This window comes from Dysidea avara, chromosome 13 (genome assembly GCF_963678975.1).
Source record: "Dysidea avara chromosome 13, odDysAvar1.4, whole genome shotgun sequence".
Taxonomy (NCBI): domain Eukaryota; kingdom Metazoa; phylum Porifera; class Demospongiae; order Dictyoceratida; family Dysideidae; genus Dysidea; species Dysidea avara.
Window position 1 is genome coordinate 17949962 of NC_089284.1, and position 17805 is coordinate 17967766.

Genomic DNA, 17805 nt, shown 5'->3' on the forward strand with positions numbered 1-17805 from the left:
TCACCATAATTATTAATTTTTTACAACCAGAGTCGAAAGTCACTTACAAGTTTTTGGCCACAACTAACCCCTTATAACGTGACAGCGTAAATTCTGTGGTATCATTTGAGCTTATGAAGTTGAGCTTCAAGGGGTTTGGGAGTGCAAACCCTGTATGACATTAAATTTTATTAGCTTCAATTGATGCTAGATTCAGATAAATGCAGCATGGAATTTGGTACTGATAAAGCAAAAACAAACAGTTCTCAGATACTACAGCCTTGTTAACTGTATATATGCTAAGAAATTAACTGTTTTACTAACCCAAGCATCAATGTAGCAACAACTGAAAATACCCACTATAACAATAAACTATTAGACAAAAGTTGTTCTCAGAAAGTGATTAGTATATGGCAGGATGTTTGGAGCAATGGTAAGATAGCAGTGCATAGGTCAAGAAAACAAACTGGTGCAATTGAAAAAACATTATGATGGATGTTCTATTAGAGTAGTTGACTGTTCTATTAGAGTATTTCGATTTTTAGCAGCTTTTAGGTTAAGTCTCAAAGTATAATTTGAACCCTATCTTAGTATTTTAAAGTAAAGATTAGCAATTCTCCCTTCTCTTTCCATCTTTTCATTGCCCATGCATACATATAAGATGCAATTGCATCTGTACTGCAACTTCTAGAAGCTTCCTAGCTTGCACATGGTAAAATTTTGGAGGGGGGGTGCTTCAGTGCCCCAAGCACCCCCCCTAAATCCGCCCTTGGTAAGGACTATTGGGATAAAGCTAGCAGTAGGCAGCTAGCAGACAAAAGTTTGCCATTAAATAAATGTATTACCAAAATAATGTATGTATGTACTATATCAAAACCATGCACCAAGTAGAATATTTGCTAACCAACCAAATAGACATTTTTTTAAAAATGGGACTTTTAATTGCATAACATTCGAGTAATCAACGTGAACAGTCACAGTTTGCTCTATAGAATAGTTGTATGTTCTATTAGAGTATTATTGAAGCATTGTTTTGATGACAATTCCATACACACAGTCAGATGTAGCTGTTTCATACACCATTTGGGTTTTGTGTTCAGTTGCAAAAACATGCTTGTCACTGACCTTGATCTTCCAGCACCATTTTTTCCTTTCAAGGCTGCTCTTCAGCCCTGGTCAATATGATAAGCCGGGGTGGCTGGAGCAGTGAGTGGGAGTAGTTTCTTGCTCAAAACAACAGTAACAGAAAGTCCCATCCTGGGCATCGAACCTGGAACCTTTCAACTACCAGGCTGATGCACTATCATTAAGGCTATATGCTGTACTGCTTCCCAGGGGAATCAGATTTTAATTTCCAATTATCATCACAACTTTTGGATAGCAGCCTAGATACTAACATGTTTTTCTTTATACATAGTAGATATCTACTAAAATTTAGGGGTTGCCCCTTTGGAGTTCACTTCTGAGACAAGGCTAAACCTGTTAATACAAGGAGTCATGCAGTGTGACCACTTTGTAGGTTATACTGACATGAGGTACCAATGTAGATGTTGTCACATGAAAAGCTAGAGTAATATAAAGGATGACCTCTAGTTTGGGTGTGAAAAAAGTTAGGTATAGCATTTACCATACATCCTGAGTCATCCCTATGATGTGTCTAACCATATAACACCACATATATGTAGAAGCTGCAAGCCATCCTTGGTTGGCTGGTGGCCAGTCAAACACTAAACACTCTAATAGAGCACTCCCAGAGTTTTACATTATTTAGTTTACAAAGTTTGGACTATACAGGCCTTGCCACTTTGGATAAAAGCTGTTCCATATAAACACTCAGTCTCAAAGGACTAACATGATATTCCCTGTGTTAACAAGTGCAGCATTTACAGTATACAGTTTCTTGTATGGATGTGTGATCATTAAACATTTTTAGTTTCTTTGCCATGCCTGTACTATCTGTATGTTCCGTTATGCATAATTGTATGTGTCTGAGAAACTTCAGGATATAATTGTATGTTTAATTTTAACATCTTGATTTCCTCCTATCATTGTAGCCACAGACATTGTAACACTAAAATGTAAACTCAGTGACACTACTGTCTCTAAGTATAGAGACCAAAGCGATTTAAACCAAAGCAAAGTTTAAAAGCACTAAGATCCTTGTCGTCCATGGTCTCAGAACATGGCTTATACATATAACATATCTTTTGTTAACTGTGTTTCTGGATAAACACTGAAGAGATATCATAATTTACTAAAGTATCTTCTTGGTCACCTCTTTAACTTTCAAACATCAAAGCATACTATGTACGCCAGCAATATCAAGACATGCCCATCAAATGTAATATCATGATCAAAATGCTGCCCGTAATTATCAAGATATGCATACAAAACAAGATCAATTAGTCTCATGTTTATCATGACTAGTTCAACTACGTCTGTACACCCCAACTTGATTATGGCAGTTGGGACAAGTGTGAATGACATTTTGGAAGCCATCAATGCAGAATGGAATGAGACAGAACGGCCACAGACCCAGTACACAGAGAATCAAACAAAGAAGCCATCCCATAGACGACATCTCGTGAGAAACATCACTGACTTGCTGGGTGTGACAGTAACGACACCTAAAAGGTGTTGATGATTCTCCAAACTGTTAATAAGAAGAAACCAGTGAAGCAATATCATCACAAAGCTGTACTCACCCTAGTGTACACCATATGTACAGTTCTGGCTTGTGGTTGGTTAATGAGTACGACGTTAGTGGTTGTGTGATTACGTGCCATCTATTGAGTAACAAAAATGATATCATGTGATCCATATCATGTGATAATCATGTGATATTATGTAGTTTGTAAATTATGTCACATAGTTTGTACTGTTGTAATGTGTTCTTCTACACCATTTCACAAATCTAAAACATTCTAATTGAACAGTCACCCTTACTGTCAGTTCAACAGTAAAATGATTAGTGACATTTATACCACATTTTGAAAATAACAATGCATTCTGAAAAATTTATCAGAAATACAAGGACCAATATTACATTTTAAAAAGTGATAATTAAGGTGACAAGTTCAAGTGTTTGCTTTCTACTTTTCAGCTGGCTATAAAACTAGGCACTGGGTCACTAGAGGGCAAACACAATTCAACACAAACAATGCCACAAGTCTTGAAGTCAAAGAGAAATTATATCCTAAAATGATAGCAAATAGGTAGAAAGGCTGATAAAAGTCGTGCTCTATCCCCAGGCCATTTGGATTAAAACCAAATAACACACGCGACAAAGCTTCAAGGTGTAGATGTGATTCTATCAATTCCAGATGAGCCTTTATCAATATTTATGCTGCTTAACTTTACAATCAAAGCAGTGATACTGTACATGATCACCCCAACCCTTGTTAGCTTTCTCCAATGTGGAATTCACAAATGGTATTAGTAGCTAATCATCTAAGGTGCAGCGTGGTAAAGAATATCAAGCACTATTTTTGCTCAAAAATTTAATGTTTCAAAATTTCTCACTATACAGTCGTATATATTGACCTGAGAAATTTGTCTATATTTTTACTGTTACTTTAATCACATGGTTTGTTCCAAATCACATGGTTTGAATTGCACTGCAAAAGAGCCAATGAAATATCAGAAGCCATCTAAGTACAACAAGAAAATGATCCCACAAATTGACTTACCATAAAAGCAGAAATTTTGACAGGGAAAATATTCAGAGAATTCAATAACATGTCTATTAGACAAATATAAATTTGACGATTCTCCTTGCTCACATGGGCATGCGCTAATTATGCACGCACCACGATTTGACAATTTCAGTGATCGCATCACGAAAGCCCAAGTGATAGTCATGGCAGCTGAAGGAATAGCATTGAGTATTATAGCTGTATCCAAGGACAAGGTTACTATGAGTACACAGTAGCTATCTGGGATACATCAGTAGGGATAGGAGAATACCTTACATGAATTTCAGAAAGTTTCGGATCATGCTCAGTAGCTAGCTATCTTCCAATGTCAGCTATATCTTTGTCAGAATAAGATGTGTAGGTTCATTGGTCTTCCCTTGGACTGTAGGATTTCTCCATATTTTTCGATCTCTTTAGCTAACCAGATATTTGACAGATTTAAATATTCTGACGATTTCAGTGAAATTTGCCAACCACAAATTTAATTCCCTGTCAAATTTTCTGCTTATATAGTATGATAGAAGCCTTTTAAGTACAAGATATCAAGAGTAGCCAATCAAATTAAGAAGCCTTTTAAGTGCTGAAAGAATGATGCAATAATTAGTCACTGGCTATTGCATCATTCTTTAAGGAGTTAGAGGTCACACAGAACCACACTACATAGCATTAAGGGTGATCACTAAGTGAGTTAGAGGTCACACACATCTTTGAATAATTAGGAATTGTACTCATAACAGCCAAAATTGCGTTTGTATTATTAAATTAGAATCATCACGCACAAGAAGATTCTGCATTCAGAGGAAGTCATAAAGGTACAGCCAGCAGTAGCACATATAAGGTAAACAAACTACCACATACAATGATCGTTTGTTGCTCATTTTTACCAGAAACAATTACAAATGTAGCCTTTGTGGTTTTGTCCAACTCGTAAATATATGAAAGTGCAAATGTTTTCAGATTTATAGTAATTGAATAATTACAAATAACAAGTCTCACTTGTGGAGGAGCCGGGTTGTAGTCTTGTTGGTAGGTGCCATAAGATGGTGGTGGGGGGTAGTCCCTTGCATCATAAGGCGGAGGAGCACTGGCAGTCATCGTGACAACTCTACAAACAGAAATAAAAACAACATCTTTTACCTCTCAGTACACAACTCATCTTACATAAACGTCACTACCACATGACACATATATTGCCACCCAAGAGATTTCCAAATACCTATTGAGAAATCCAATTACAAATAGGGTCATCCAAGTACTCTCTAGTGTTAACGATCAAGTACTCACAAATACTAGTTACCGTAGATTTCCTAAAAATTCGGCAGAAATAAATTAATTCCATTCGTGTCTGGCCAAACAATTAGGAAAAAAATGTACCAACTTGGTGTTATTGTCGAATTTTTAGGGATCTATCCCTAATACAGTCTGCACGCTTCATGGCTATGTTATTTGTGATCTGCTTACTGGTTACTTTCTGGATTTCTTTCTACAGGGACCAACAGGAACGCCTTGTGGCGGAACTAACAATACTGGCCGCAACACTCACTTCGCTTCAGCACTAACTTATATACCGTGATTGCCTACATTATCACAATCGATACTATTACACTAGCTATCTCGTGATAATTAATTAAATCTCGCTAGCTCCCAGTTGCTGCATGAAGTGTTCCATGACTTAATAGAGCATATATCTGAGGATGTATCATGTTTGTGGGCTCCAGGAGAGATGATATTCTGTGAACAGAAACAAAGATTGTTTTGCGGTAGCCGTGATGTCACACAATGACATCGTTGGACACGTTCCGTGAACAATTTCACACTTGGTGCTTCATCCAGCATTGAGGTAGCATATTATGTGAGGTCACTGGGAATCCTCAGTACTAAAGAAACCTTCGTCAACTAGTACTCCAAGTGCCAAAAAATTAGCGTGCTTATAATAGAAACTTTCTTTCTGCTTGCCGAAATTTAGAGCACATTGCGTTCAAAGCACGGGGAGTGCCGAATATTTAGAGATGCCAAAATTTTAGAGAATCTACGGTACTTGTAGTCATACCGTGTTATACCACACCATAACCAGATTACAACTACAACTCACTGTGAGGATAAAGAAATAAGAAACAACTAAAAAGGTAATTCAAGACGAACTTGCATAGTTGATAATTTGCCAAGCATGTGACCAAGCAACACTTTATGGTAAGTGCTGTACTTCTGGTCGGACAAATTTACTGTGAGGGAAGCCATTTTAAAAGCAGCTGACCAAATTTATAATTCATTATCATCACTGGTAAGCAATATATCACTAGACCAGGTTGTGATTGGTGACAGGGCTATAAACCTGGGTATGATCCACAATTCAAAATAAATATAACAGCTGGGCAGGGAGCATTTGATAGCATGAACATCTTATTTTCAAATAGCCTACATGCCATTTTTGTAAATGCGTCAATATGAGCTCAGAAATGGGCATGCTAACAAGCTGAACTAAACTAATGTGGTCAATTATAACATTTATAATGTGTAACGACTGGTCTGTAATTGGTCTGTGCGACCATGCCAAACTAATGCCAAACATCTTCGTTCCATTTTTTTTTGTTATAATTCCAGCCCAATCTCTAGCCAAACTCAGCTATCCTACTGAGCCTTTAAATCACTGCATGGACTGCCAGCATTCATATCATCAAAGGAGACATTATTCAAGATGAAAAATATTGCGGGGAGTGAGAATATGAGCAGCATTCAACTCCCACAAAGGACTGCAGGAAACAAACTGAAAAGATAAAAACATTCACACTACAGACAGAGTTATTTCAGTAATTGAGTCATGCGATGCCATTGTCCCTGCAGCAACATCTTGCACGACAGGACAACTGGCTGTGGTTTTAATGCTGTGTCCATAGCTTCTAAGCTTTTTCACCTTGTTTCTGTTAAAAGGAACACAAAGATCAACATCAAAGTAGTTAGATCCAATAATCAGTAGCACTATGATCCATTAAGCAGCTAATGTATCCTTGTAGTTCCCTAGTCTCACCTCCAGACCATAAGGGTCTGGTGACACGCAATACAAACTCTCGGCAGTGATGTATACAACCGAGGAATTCATCGGTCACCAATCAGATTCAAGAATGGCTCAGATGTCAGTTATTCCTATACAGGATTTTACAAGAAGCCTCATGCTAACCTGTATATACACAATACATTTTTCTTGCTTGAAGAGACCAGGCATCTTGGAATATTTAGGTTATGTAGTAGTCTGATGCAGTCGACCCTTTTAGGTGCCTTAAGCATCTCAATAAGGGTTTGGTCTGTCTAGCATTTACAGGAATACGTAATTTTACACTATGGCTTGCATTAACAACTGTAATAAGATAATGAATACTGAAGAATTCTATGACGACAGTGATGCTTTAGTGATTTCACTGATTTACTTTCTATAGGTGATTGATAAAGACAGTGTTTCTACTTCCTTGGGGGAAGCATCTTACAGACAAATGCTAAAATAGAAAATCATTCCTTGTTTACCCAAAAAGAGAATTCACACAGCTTACGTTTCAACCCTGCAGTCCCAGTTATCTACTCATGTCATCCATCAAAACTACTTATGGTAACACTGGAATTTGATTGGATGCATGCACAGTTTTCAGTAACAGTGGCACAAGTTCATAATGCTAGACAGACCAGACCCTATTTTTACTTCATTGTGAGGTGCAAGCTTGATCTTCACTGACGATAGAGCACTGCTTAGGATTCATGATGTTAGAAGTGGTGGTAGACTGTTATCAGTAAAGGAGGTGATAGAAATAAAGTTGCATGAAAGTAGAGGGATCCCAGGAATTTATGAAAAGCCGTATACTAACAAGCACTGCATACATAAAACTCCTGACTGTCCTCTGAGGCTTATGTTGAGCATCCAAACTTTTATTAGTATGTATCCATAAAGTGAGCAATGTTGAAGCATACATATATTGTTAACGGATTCATAGAGCTACTGAGTAAGGAATCTCCAAACTAGTATTAAAACAACAACTTGTAGAACTAATCACAGCATTCCATCCAAATTTTCTTGCTATTTTAACATACTTTCCTTTGAGATTTATTTATACGCAGGACAATCTACAGAAGGCTGGCTGAATAAATCTTTGTGAGGATCTAGTATGATGCTTATGATTAGTTCCAAATACTACTGGAGGATCCAACACAGTACCATTGCCCATATAGATATTGTGTAAACCTCAAAAGCAGCGGTACTTCATTAAAGATGACACCGTCAGCTATGGTCAAATTTCCACAATGAAGCAGTGATACGCACACCCCAATTATGTAAACGTTGTAAGTGATGAATTTTTGACTGAGACAACAAAGGACCCCAAGCTGGTAAAGCTTAAATCAGGTGAGGGAATCCACTAACATCTTGATGACTTCGGTTGGTAAAGTTTTCCTGTGGGAGTTAATACAGAATAAATAAAAAGACATCTTCTTACAAGTAGTAGCTACATGAGTTGACTAATCCAGTTTATTATCAAATGTTATTCCCAGATACTTCTGAGAGGTGAATGTAGATAGGGGAACACCATCAATCTGAATTTCAGGTGAGATGGCACGAGGTTGAAACCACATAACACTAGATTCCTCAGTGTTGAATCGCATGTTACTCTGCTTAATCCATGAAAGAAGGTGAGACAAATCCTGAGACAGACACTCACGCACTATGTCAAGGGACGGGCCAGTACAGCATCATCTGCATATTGCATCAGCTTACCATGGATAACTTGAGATGACATTTCATTGACATACACCAAAAACAGCAGGGGACCCAGGGCACTGCCCTGAGGAACACCACCTTTCACCAGCCCCGAACTAGAATACAAGTGAGAATTCTTTTGAAGACGATCAGATAAATAACTTACAAATCAACTTATTTTTGTTCCATAGAGTCCAACTTTATTCAATCTTTGTAGTAATATACGATGGTAGAGAGAGTCAAAGGACTTACGAAGGTCCAAAAAGGCCACACAAGCACATAGCTTTCTATCCAGAGCAGTAGTGATAGAATCTACAGCCACCAAAAGAAGCTGCTCAGTTGACTTCTTTCATCAATATGCACATTGATGGGTCGAAAATTACTAGGGTTATCCTTGGATCCACACACAGAAGTAAACATTAGAACGCTTCCATTCGCAAGGAAACACACCTGCCTCTAGGGATTTGTTAAACAATTTGTTTAGTGGGCTATACAGTAATTGTAAGGCTTCGTTTTACAGCTAAGCAAATGTCACCAGATTTTTGTGGTCTATCCTTCATAAAAAATAAATAAATCACCCGGTACATATAAATTAGCCGCCAAGAATACATCGAATGAGAAAACAGCACGAAGGAATTTTCCAAAATTTCATTCCCGAATTTAGACTATAAATCCTTACACAATTTTAACCATACATAACATACCCCTATGATCCAACACGTTTGAGGAGGATTTCTTCTGGAGTATATAGTCTCGCGTGGCCAGACCCAACTCTCCGAGTGTACGTTGAGACTACGTGGCAAGTACTGGTAAATGAGTATAGTCCCTGTACTAATGCTACGTTACAACACATAATACCTACAAAAATCATACCTCTCTCAGTGTCTCTATCGTTTTCTCTTTGTCTAATATCCAAGTAACGTATTACGGCTGTAGAAAACTCCGTAAATCGGTTCTGTTATACTACAAAAAAAAAAACAAAAAAAAACGGTTAGCTAAACAAAGTTGTTATGTTGTTATTATCTACTTTACCAGTTAGGCACTGGTGTACACAGAAGGCAGAGCCTGTTCGAGGTGTTCAGTTACCCATAGCCTAGGAGTCAAGTCTCAGCACACACTAACTAGGTCAACTGCTAGCTGAATCCTTAAAGACGGACCTAGATCCCCTTAGACTAGTTATTGCTGAGCAGAGTAAAGAAAAAGTTAACTATCTGCACCTCAGCCCGGGCAGTGAAGTGTTCTACTGTAAGACTGCCCAGACAATAAAGTAGCAATATGCTTGTAAATTACACGTAGCCGTTGGACCAGACCCATTCCTCCAGAGGAGGAAGCTATATATATTTATGTTTTAGGGCTATACCAATTATGGATGATCCACCAAAACATACCCAGAAATTAATATAAGTACTTATAGTACAAACCTGCTTTGAAACTATAAATAATACCATACATGCATTCTATGTTGTTGGTTAGTCACTATTGGATTAACTACCCATCCAGTAAGTAACCCTTTAGTCAACACCCAGTGCAGTAAAGGGGTGAGTTGTTTAGTCTGTACACTGAGCAGTTATAATGATACATGTGATACAAACAGGAAAAACATGTGCAAAAGGTTACAACTGCAATATCATGTGACATGTTACATTATAAAAAGTCCATTACATCACAATTACAAGATGCCAGTGTCATGCGGTGTGACAATTCCCCTCAGTTACCTTCACTGGGACACGGACGGATCCAGGGGGGGTGTTTGGGGCTGAAGCCCCCCACCTTCACTTTTAGGCTTTACTTGATCAATATGCTGAGGATTATAATGAAATTTGTCTTAGCATAATTATATGATCACTAATAATACAAATACTCATAAAACCACCTTATAAACATCTTTTCAAGGTATTTCTAGTGGATTTATGCTAAAGTTTATGCAACAAGGACCCGGATCAGCATTGGAGGTGTACAAGATCGAGATACTCTAATAGAGCAGTCAGCTAACTACTCTAATAGAACATTCACTGGAAACATGTAGTTGGTCTGTTACGGATTTTTTTCCAAATCTGCCTACACCTATACATACAACGAAGTGCATTGGTCTGTTTAAAGGGCTTCAATCATCTACTTGCGTATGCGTAGTTAATATGCATGGCAATACTTAATTCAGGTACACAATTTCTATTGAAAATGCTCTCAAATTCAATCTTATATTGTTCAAATTTCAAAATTTTCCACTTTCAACATTATTATTCTAACATGCACCTGTGCAGTGTTGTGCAATTGTGAGAGGGGTACATCATGTACTTGGTTGTCTGTACCTACCCAAACTTTTCCATTAGCAAAATGCTTCAGAGAGCCATACCTATAATCTAAAGGCAATATATAAAATATCTACAGGCAGAAAATTATTATGAATTTTATGTGCAAATTGCAGTATTTTAGCATCTATTTTTCAAAATTTTCCTGGGGGGGGCATGCCCCAGACCCCCCTAGTTCCAGCATACTTCACACACTGGGAAGTGTGCTTTGCATACCTCTACCCAAGAGATTAGTACCTTGAGTTAGCCCCCCCCCCCCCATTTTAAAAATCCTAGATCCGCCCCTGTGGGGAGTGTAAATTATCCTCATCATCCAGATTTAAAGTCAATGTGAGATCCACAGTTCTCTGATGTGAGCCAAATAGCATATACATTAGCTATATTGTGTATACCGAATTCAATTAACTTGCTAACAGCCAACCAAGTGGAGACATTCTCCATCACTTGAAGAACATGCTCAACCACAGAAAATCACTACTTGATGGCCAAAATGTAGTTCAATGTAATTAATGCTTGGCAAGTTATTTATGTCAATAGAAAAGGGTAGGGGGCTGGCCCTTAGTAATCTCTATCTTAATAGACCCTGACCAGCAATGATGAACTTTGCATGTCTTTGTGTACTCTGGACTATAAGGTGCTTTTGCTCAAATATAGCTATTGAAGTGCTTGTGGTGGTTGCTTGTAGTCATTTAATTGTGTCATGTGTAGCTCAGGTGACCTAGCTAAGCTAGCTTGGTGTAGCTGCCCACAGTTTACAGTTGACAAGGACAGGAAATGTCAGTTGAATTTGTCCTAAAGGTGACCGTAATCAACAGTAACATAAAATTATTATTTTAGATCTTATGTGCCTTGAGCAGTCAAGTATATAGAACTGATGCACCATGCAGCTGCAGCCCTGGAGTTTGGGCATGCACTCTGCATGCTCAGGTTAGTGTTACTAATGCACTCTGCATACTCAGGTTAGTGTCACTAATGCACTCTGCATGCTCAGGTTAGTGTCACTAATGCACTCTATATGTGACTTGTTCAAATATAACAATATCTACCGTACAAAATTTTTGCGAGATAAAAATTTGGCGATTTAACCCAAGATAGAGTTAGGCAGATAATATTTTGGCGAATGCTTGTGTCATACTGCATTCTCTCTATTTAGTTGGCTAAAAATTGGACAAGAATTGAAGTCATTTTGCCAAATTTGCCAAAATTTTCTCCTGCCAAAAATAAGAGATGTGATGGTACAGCTAACATATCCATAAGGGAAAACTCCAGCTTGTGATTACATACATATGTTTAAATGTTACCCTCAGCACCTGCAGGTGCAATTGCATTGAAGCATAGACAATGAAAGGATGACAAGAATAAGGGCTACTTTCTTTTAAGAATCAATGGGACTGAGGTGGTCAAAACTTAGGAGTAGCACTAATTTCACAAAATTTGATGCCTTTTGTGACTTTAATGATAGAGCTAAGCTTTATCTCATCAATAAACAATGCATCAGCAATGGTGGATCCAGGATGAGGCATTTGGGGCAAATACCCCCCCCCCCCTCACCTTGTGGAAGACCCAGTAAAACTTCTGATTAAAATACTAAACTTTGTCAGGCCAAGATCAGTTTATAAAACTCATGAAAATATGCACATTTTACTAGCACAATTACAAATTCACCTGAAACCAAAGTGAACCAAAGACAAACTAGCTGTGAAATTGTCACCCAGCACCTTACGTGCCTACTAAGCACCTCTAAAATAATTATCGTGTTGCTGTTGTTTAAGACATTCAGAGCCTTTTACACAGCTGTCAAGACTTCACAACCATCTGCAAAGGCCAAATGGCAAAAATCAATAGTTAGACACGACTAAGAGGTGATTATTTGCTGCTTCAAAAATGCAGCAACTAACAAGATAATCTGGCTCTCCGGCCCAATCACCTACAACTTAGCCTGTTTGTACCCCTCCCCTTGCCAGCTCCTGGATCCGCCCCTGATCAGGAACCATCACTGCCAGCTGCATGCCAGAACTGTACTAGTTCAATGCAAGGTAATATAAATATAATGATCTGAGCAGGTATCTGGCCTATCAAAGAATATGGTTGAAAGGCTGCACCTAAACCCTAACCCCACTTTGGACTACTAGAATTGTGAGAAATGGTTCCTTAGGTAGTAGAGGGAACGCTAGTACCCTCTACTACCAATGGACCAATTCTGTTATTAATTATGTACACATGAGTATTTGTAAACCAGTGATTAATTGCCCATCGTGGGCTATTAGCCTGCAATTGGCATAGGTTGTATCACATACCCTCATGATTTCCTGATATGTACACCCACGCCCTCGGCCTGAGGCCCTCATACATATGCAGCCCTGCATGGGGTTTGGGTGTATGTATCAGGCAAATCATTCAGGCGCCCATGATACAACTAAACACACCATTTCAAAGAAGGTTCTAAGATAGACTAGACTAAGTGTTTTGCCTTTAAGTGCTAGTTATCTGCACCAACTTAAATATTATTTGCAATAAATACCTAACAGCTTCTAGAATTTGACCCCTTTTAAAATGTAAACCAAACTATTCTGTGCCCTCTGTATGTCAGCTATAGTATTAGCACTGATCACTTCAAGTTCTCTCACCTTACAACGCATAACAGGGGTGGATCTAGGGGGGGCAGTGCAACCCCCCTTCAGAATTTTTTTATAGTGTTGCATAGCTAGGCATCTTAGACATAATTCAAACATTTTTGATGCAGTTTATGACTATGTGTAATATAATAAATCTAGCTGTCTCTAGCAAATTGTTACTCATGTAGTCATAACACAAGGGGAACTAGGTGGGTTAGGAGTACCCTCTACATTTAGAAATTGACATACTCTTAATCATTTACTCTAATAAAAACAGTCAAGAGTGGTATAAAACACTGTCACTTTAAACAACTAAAACACCTGTTCAAAATTGGGTTACTGACTCTATCCACACCCTAGTGACTATACAGAAATTCTCTGCATGGAGATGAAAAACTGTAATTATACATTATTTTATGCATGATGCTTGTGCAAGGCTAATTCTGTTTTATAGCTTGGTAATAATTGAATATTCAATAAAAATTTCAACTTAATTTCAGGAATTTTCAGCCAAAATTGGCATCAAAATCATTCTCAAAAGGTCAATTTTTCAGAATTTCCTCATATAGACTTTATAGCTACTACCAAGAGTTAATAATAGAGGGAGGGTAGTAGCAAGAGTTAATAATAGTAGCTAGAGTTAATAATAGTAGCAAGAGTTAATAATAATGTTCCTTTAGACGTCTGAGTATGTGTACGATACGTACCATAGAGTGTGTAGCCATTATCTGTGTGATTTTGTTTGTCATCTACGTACTGGGACATAGAGGACCTTCCAATCCGAGAAACGAGCCATTGCTTGTAGTCACTGACCACAATGAAGAGATCAAGCCCACCATACCTACAAAGCTAGTACAGTCAACCATGGCTCCCATAGGTGAAGTAGACACTGAAGATGTTAAGGCATCACAGGGGTACATATTTCCTTATAGTGTTTATGAAGAACAGACATGTGGAGCCAGAAATGTGTGGCAGCTACAAGTACTAGCAAATGAGTTAGGAATGAATGTTGTAGAGCCATTTGCTGCAGACTCTATGTTCCGTATGAATGGGATGGCTCCCAACTTTAATCGAGCATTACGATTTCGCGATTACTTTGATAAAGATAAGTGGGACAGGATGGCTGTTGAAAATCATATAAAGCCATTAGTTTCTTGGGAAGAATTTCTCAGTAAAACTCCTCGTAAAGCGATCATTTTGTATACAGCAATTAGGCTAGATCGGAAGGTACCTCTGATATTTACCGATGACACTGAAGATGATTGTATTAAGATGAGAAGATTGATAAAAATGACTTACAATGGATAAAGAGTACTTTTACTATCACTAAGGTTGTATACTACCTTACTTCCCTGGCACCACATTACATGACAATTTCAAACTTAGCTAACAACATTTTTGGTGAGGTTGACCGTAACCAAACAACATTGATAATTGTAGGTTGGCTTGGTATTCGAAAAACAAGGGTGGAGATACAACCAGTGCCACCATTGTTTCAATATACAGTTGATGCAAAGTTTAATTATGTAGCCGATGATTCTCACTTACAACTGGAACTACCACCAAGTCAGAGGATTATAAAAGCTTATGAAGCATATGTCAAATTTTTTTGGTGATCATAAATATGTTGGGATTGTATTTAGTACACACACTGTTTTGGAGTTTAGTCTGATGTATCATAATTTTGCTGATCGTGGTAGACATCTACTTCAGTGTAGTAGGAAGCTTAGTGATGAACTGGACAAAATTAGAAACAAATGGAAAATATTTTGGCTTACGATATGGGTACATTTGGAAGTAAGGGATGCTATAATTCAACTGGTGATGAACGACTATATTCTTTACGAGATCAGATATTGTTAGATGTTTATAAAGGTGAATTAAATATGTCACAAAGGGAAGAAATGTTGATACAAGCCTCGGGTGGAATAAGAGACACAGGATTTATGGCACAGCTGGAAAAAGTGATAGCCACAAATGCTCACTGTATTATATTACTTGGTCCTAATTCTCAGTTCGTGAATTCAGCAGCAACAGTGTACATGTCCATACATCCAACCAATAGGTGTATTGTATCCATCTGTTCTGGGGACTATCACGATGGAAGTGGTAAAGTGATATCATCCCAACACATAGAAGACAAGTTTTTGAATGAGTAGTTCACTGCATTTTTGTATGTATTTGTAAATAAATTATACAAATGCATACAAAAATGAAGAGTCTTGCTACTACCAACTCAGTAGCATTCATACTTCCAGCATGAATTTTCATAAACATTTACATGTTTTGGTCAAAATTGCCTCCAAATTTAATATCAGAAAGTTGATTTTTCAAATTTCCTTGAGGAACCTAATTTTTTTTAGCTCAGTATAATATAGCTACTATTAGCATTCATACTTCCAGTGTTAAACTCAGCAGAATTGCCACCAAATGTTAATTTTTCAAAATTTCCTTAGGGAGCAGCCTAGGCTTTTGCACTATGCTAATTCTGGTTTTTAACTCAGTAGCTATACTATTAAAATTCATACTTCCAGTGTTGAACTATCAACAAATTTCAGTCAAAATTGCCACCAAATTCAATCTCAGAACATTAATGGGAGGGGCATTCTCCCAGACCCCCTAGAAAGCTCATGCTTCGCATTTCACAGAGTGTGCTTTGCACACTGTGGAGTGACTTCTATACCTGTGTGCCCCCCCCCCCCCCCCCCCCTAGCAAAATCCTGGATCCGCCCCTGGCATATAAACCTCTTCGATAAAGTTCAGTAAAAATTATTGCCAAATTCAATATCAGAAGGGTAAATCTCTTGTTTGGCATGACCCCAGACACCCCTAGATAAAGCAAGCTGTAACATGTTGTCACTTTTCTTAGTTTTCCCTGTTAACTTGTGACATTCTAGATCTATCCGTGGGATATATCAATAGCTGATATCTGATATCACTGATGTGGTGTTCTGACAGTAACTAACCAGTTGGCTGTTATGTCACACACTCGGGTAGACAACTTGGTTACTTCTCTCTTTATCAACACCTAAACCAGAAGATATGTCAGAATTAATATGATGGCAGGCACAAGTAGCTACAACTGGCTCAGTTTCCATTTCATAATAGCACTGAAAGTATTATGGTGCCCTCCAAAGCTGGTGACAAGTTTCATGATCACTTTCCTTGTACAGCATTGAGCAGTTTTTTGATGTGGGCAGTATACACTGTAATAAAACTCACCTTCTCAGCCATTAGTTGCTGATGATGGTTTCCACTATGTACAGTACACTGAAATATTGTTAAAGTGTTTCTTTTACCTGTCTAGATGCTACTGTAGTCAGCTGAATGTTCTGTCTGTATCAGCTGGTATACTAGCTGGAGTACTACAGTTGTGTATTGTAAAACTGCATGGTCTCCTTATTGTGTGTCTATAGTTCAACTTGCCCTCCCACTAAGCTATTGTCCTTTACTGTGGCCTATTGGTGTGGTGTTGGGGTACTAGTGGCCTATTGGTGTGGTGTTGGGGTACTAGTGGCCTATTGGTGTGGTGTTGGGGTACTAGTGGCCTATTGGGGTGGTGTTCGGGTATGTGTCTACTTGACCGTACAAAACCATGGGAGGAAGATGAATGGCTTCACTACTGCTTGAATTCCATTTGTAATATTCTTCTTCCTCAATCACATCCACTGGTCTAGCAGGTGGATAATTTTGTTGTGTCTCTAGTTTGGTGTTTAGTGTCATCAACTTCATTATTTGGCTTCAACAGTCAGCCAGTTTATGAGACTCAAAATTTACCATGTGAAATTCCTAAATTGAAATGGCACATGTAGTTATATCTTTTGTATGTACGTATGTACTTCCTTATACCAGTTACTAATTTATGAGGTTTAATTATCCAAATCACATGTATGCTTAATTTTTATTATTCCTAATTGTTGTCTATTGTGAATTGGCTATATAATCTTACTTATATTTTACATGTCAGTATCTCTGCAAGGAGGATTATTGTTGGTGGTGGTGGTAGTGGTGGGAATCATACTTCTATGTCCCCACTATTACAAGCTCAACATTCAAGGATCTGTTTCATTTGTGGTCTACTTAAGCTATGCCTTCATAGTTCTTCCCCTGAATCTGTTGGCTGAACATAAAGAAGATGTATAATAACATTGGCAAGTCTGGCCTCTGGTTGTTACATTATATATTCATACTAACGTATGTTTGCTAAAACAAGCAATTGAATACATAATATACTACTATATAACCTGTGAAGGTAGTGGTACTACTAAAGCTACACTGTCTGATGTTTTAAAGGAGTTGATGCCAATGCAACACATGGAGACTTATTGTTAGATAAAATTATTAAGCTATATATGGACCTATGACTACACAATTAAATCATATGCTTGGAGTCTGTAGTTCCTTGCTATTGTACACAACTACTATACTAACTGTACTACAGTGGAACCTCAGTTATCCGAACCCCTATAGGG

General features: G+C 38.0%; 1 protein-coding gene and 1 long non-coding RNA gene across 6 annotated transcripts; one reads left to right on the forward strand and one right to left on the reverse strand.

The window, feature by feature from the left end:
• Positions 1-2326: 2326 nt before the first annotated feature.
• Positions 2327-9417, reverse strand: LOC136243513 (lipopolysaccharide-induced tumor necrosis factor-alpha factor homolog). 5 transcript variants are annotated; one of them, XM_066035016.1, is made up of 5 exons: positions 9283-9417; positions 9114-9235; positions 4671-4779; positions 2685-2765; positions 2327-2632 (listed from the first exon to the last, which is right to left on the reverse strand). In XM_066035016.1, the coding sequence occupies exons 3-5, from the start codon at positions 4767-4769 to the stop codon at positions 2408-2410; spliced, it is 405 nt and encodes a 134-aa protein (XP_065891088.1). In that variant the 5' UTR covers positions 4770-4779; positions 9114-9235; positions 9283-9417; the 3' UTR covers positions 2327-2407. The 5 variants fall into 5 exon arrangements, with proteins under 5 accessions (XP_065891088.1, XP_065891087.1, XP_065891089.1 ...); XM_066035015.1 differs by having other exon boundaries at positions 9114-9240; positions 9283-9401; XM_066035017.1 differs by having other exon boundaries at positions 9114-9201; positions 9283-9394.
• Positions 4288-17563, forward strand: LOC136243515 (uncharacterized). Its single transcript, XR_010694886.1, has 3 exons — positions 4288-4357; positions 4441-4512; positions 17301-17563. It is a non-coding gene; the product is annotated as an uncharacterized lncRNA (long non-coding RNA).
• The last annotated feature ends 242 nt before the right edge of the window (positions 17564-17805 follow it).

What these genes read in the sequence shown, in the direction of transcription:
- LOC136243513 (XM_066035016.1), bottom strand. Translation starts at nt 4,769, where the DNA reads ATGACTGCCAGTGCTCCTCCGCCTTATGATGCAAGGGACTACCCCCCA. An exon ending in ACAACCCGGCTCCTCCACAA is followed by an intron (nt 2,766 to 4,670) that starts GTGAGACTTGTT and finishes GTTACTCAATAG; the next exon opens with ATGGCACGTAATCACACAAC. An exon ending in TACATATGGTGTACACTAGG is followed by an intron (nt 2,633 to 2,684) that starts GTGAGTACAGCT and finishes TCTTATTAACAG; the next exon opens with TTTGGAGAATCATCAACACC.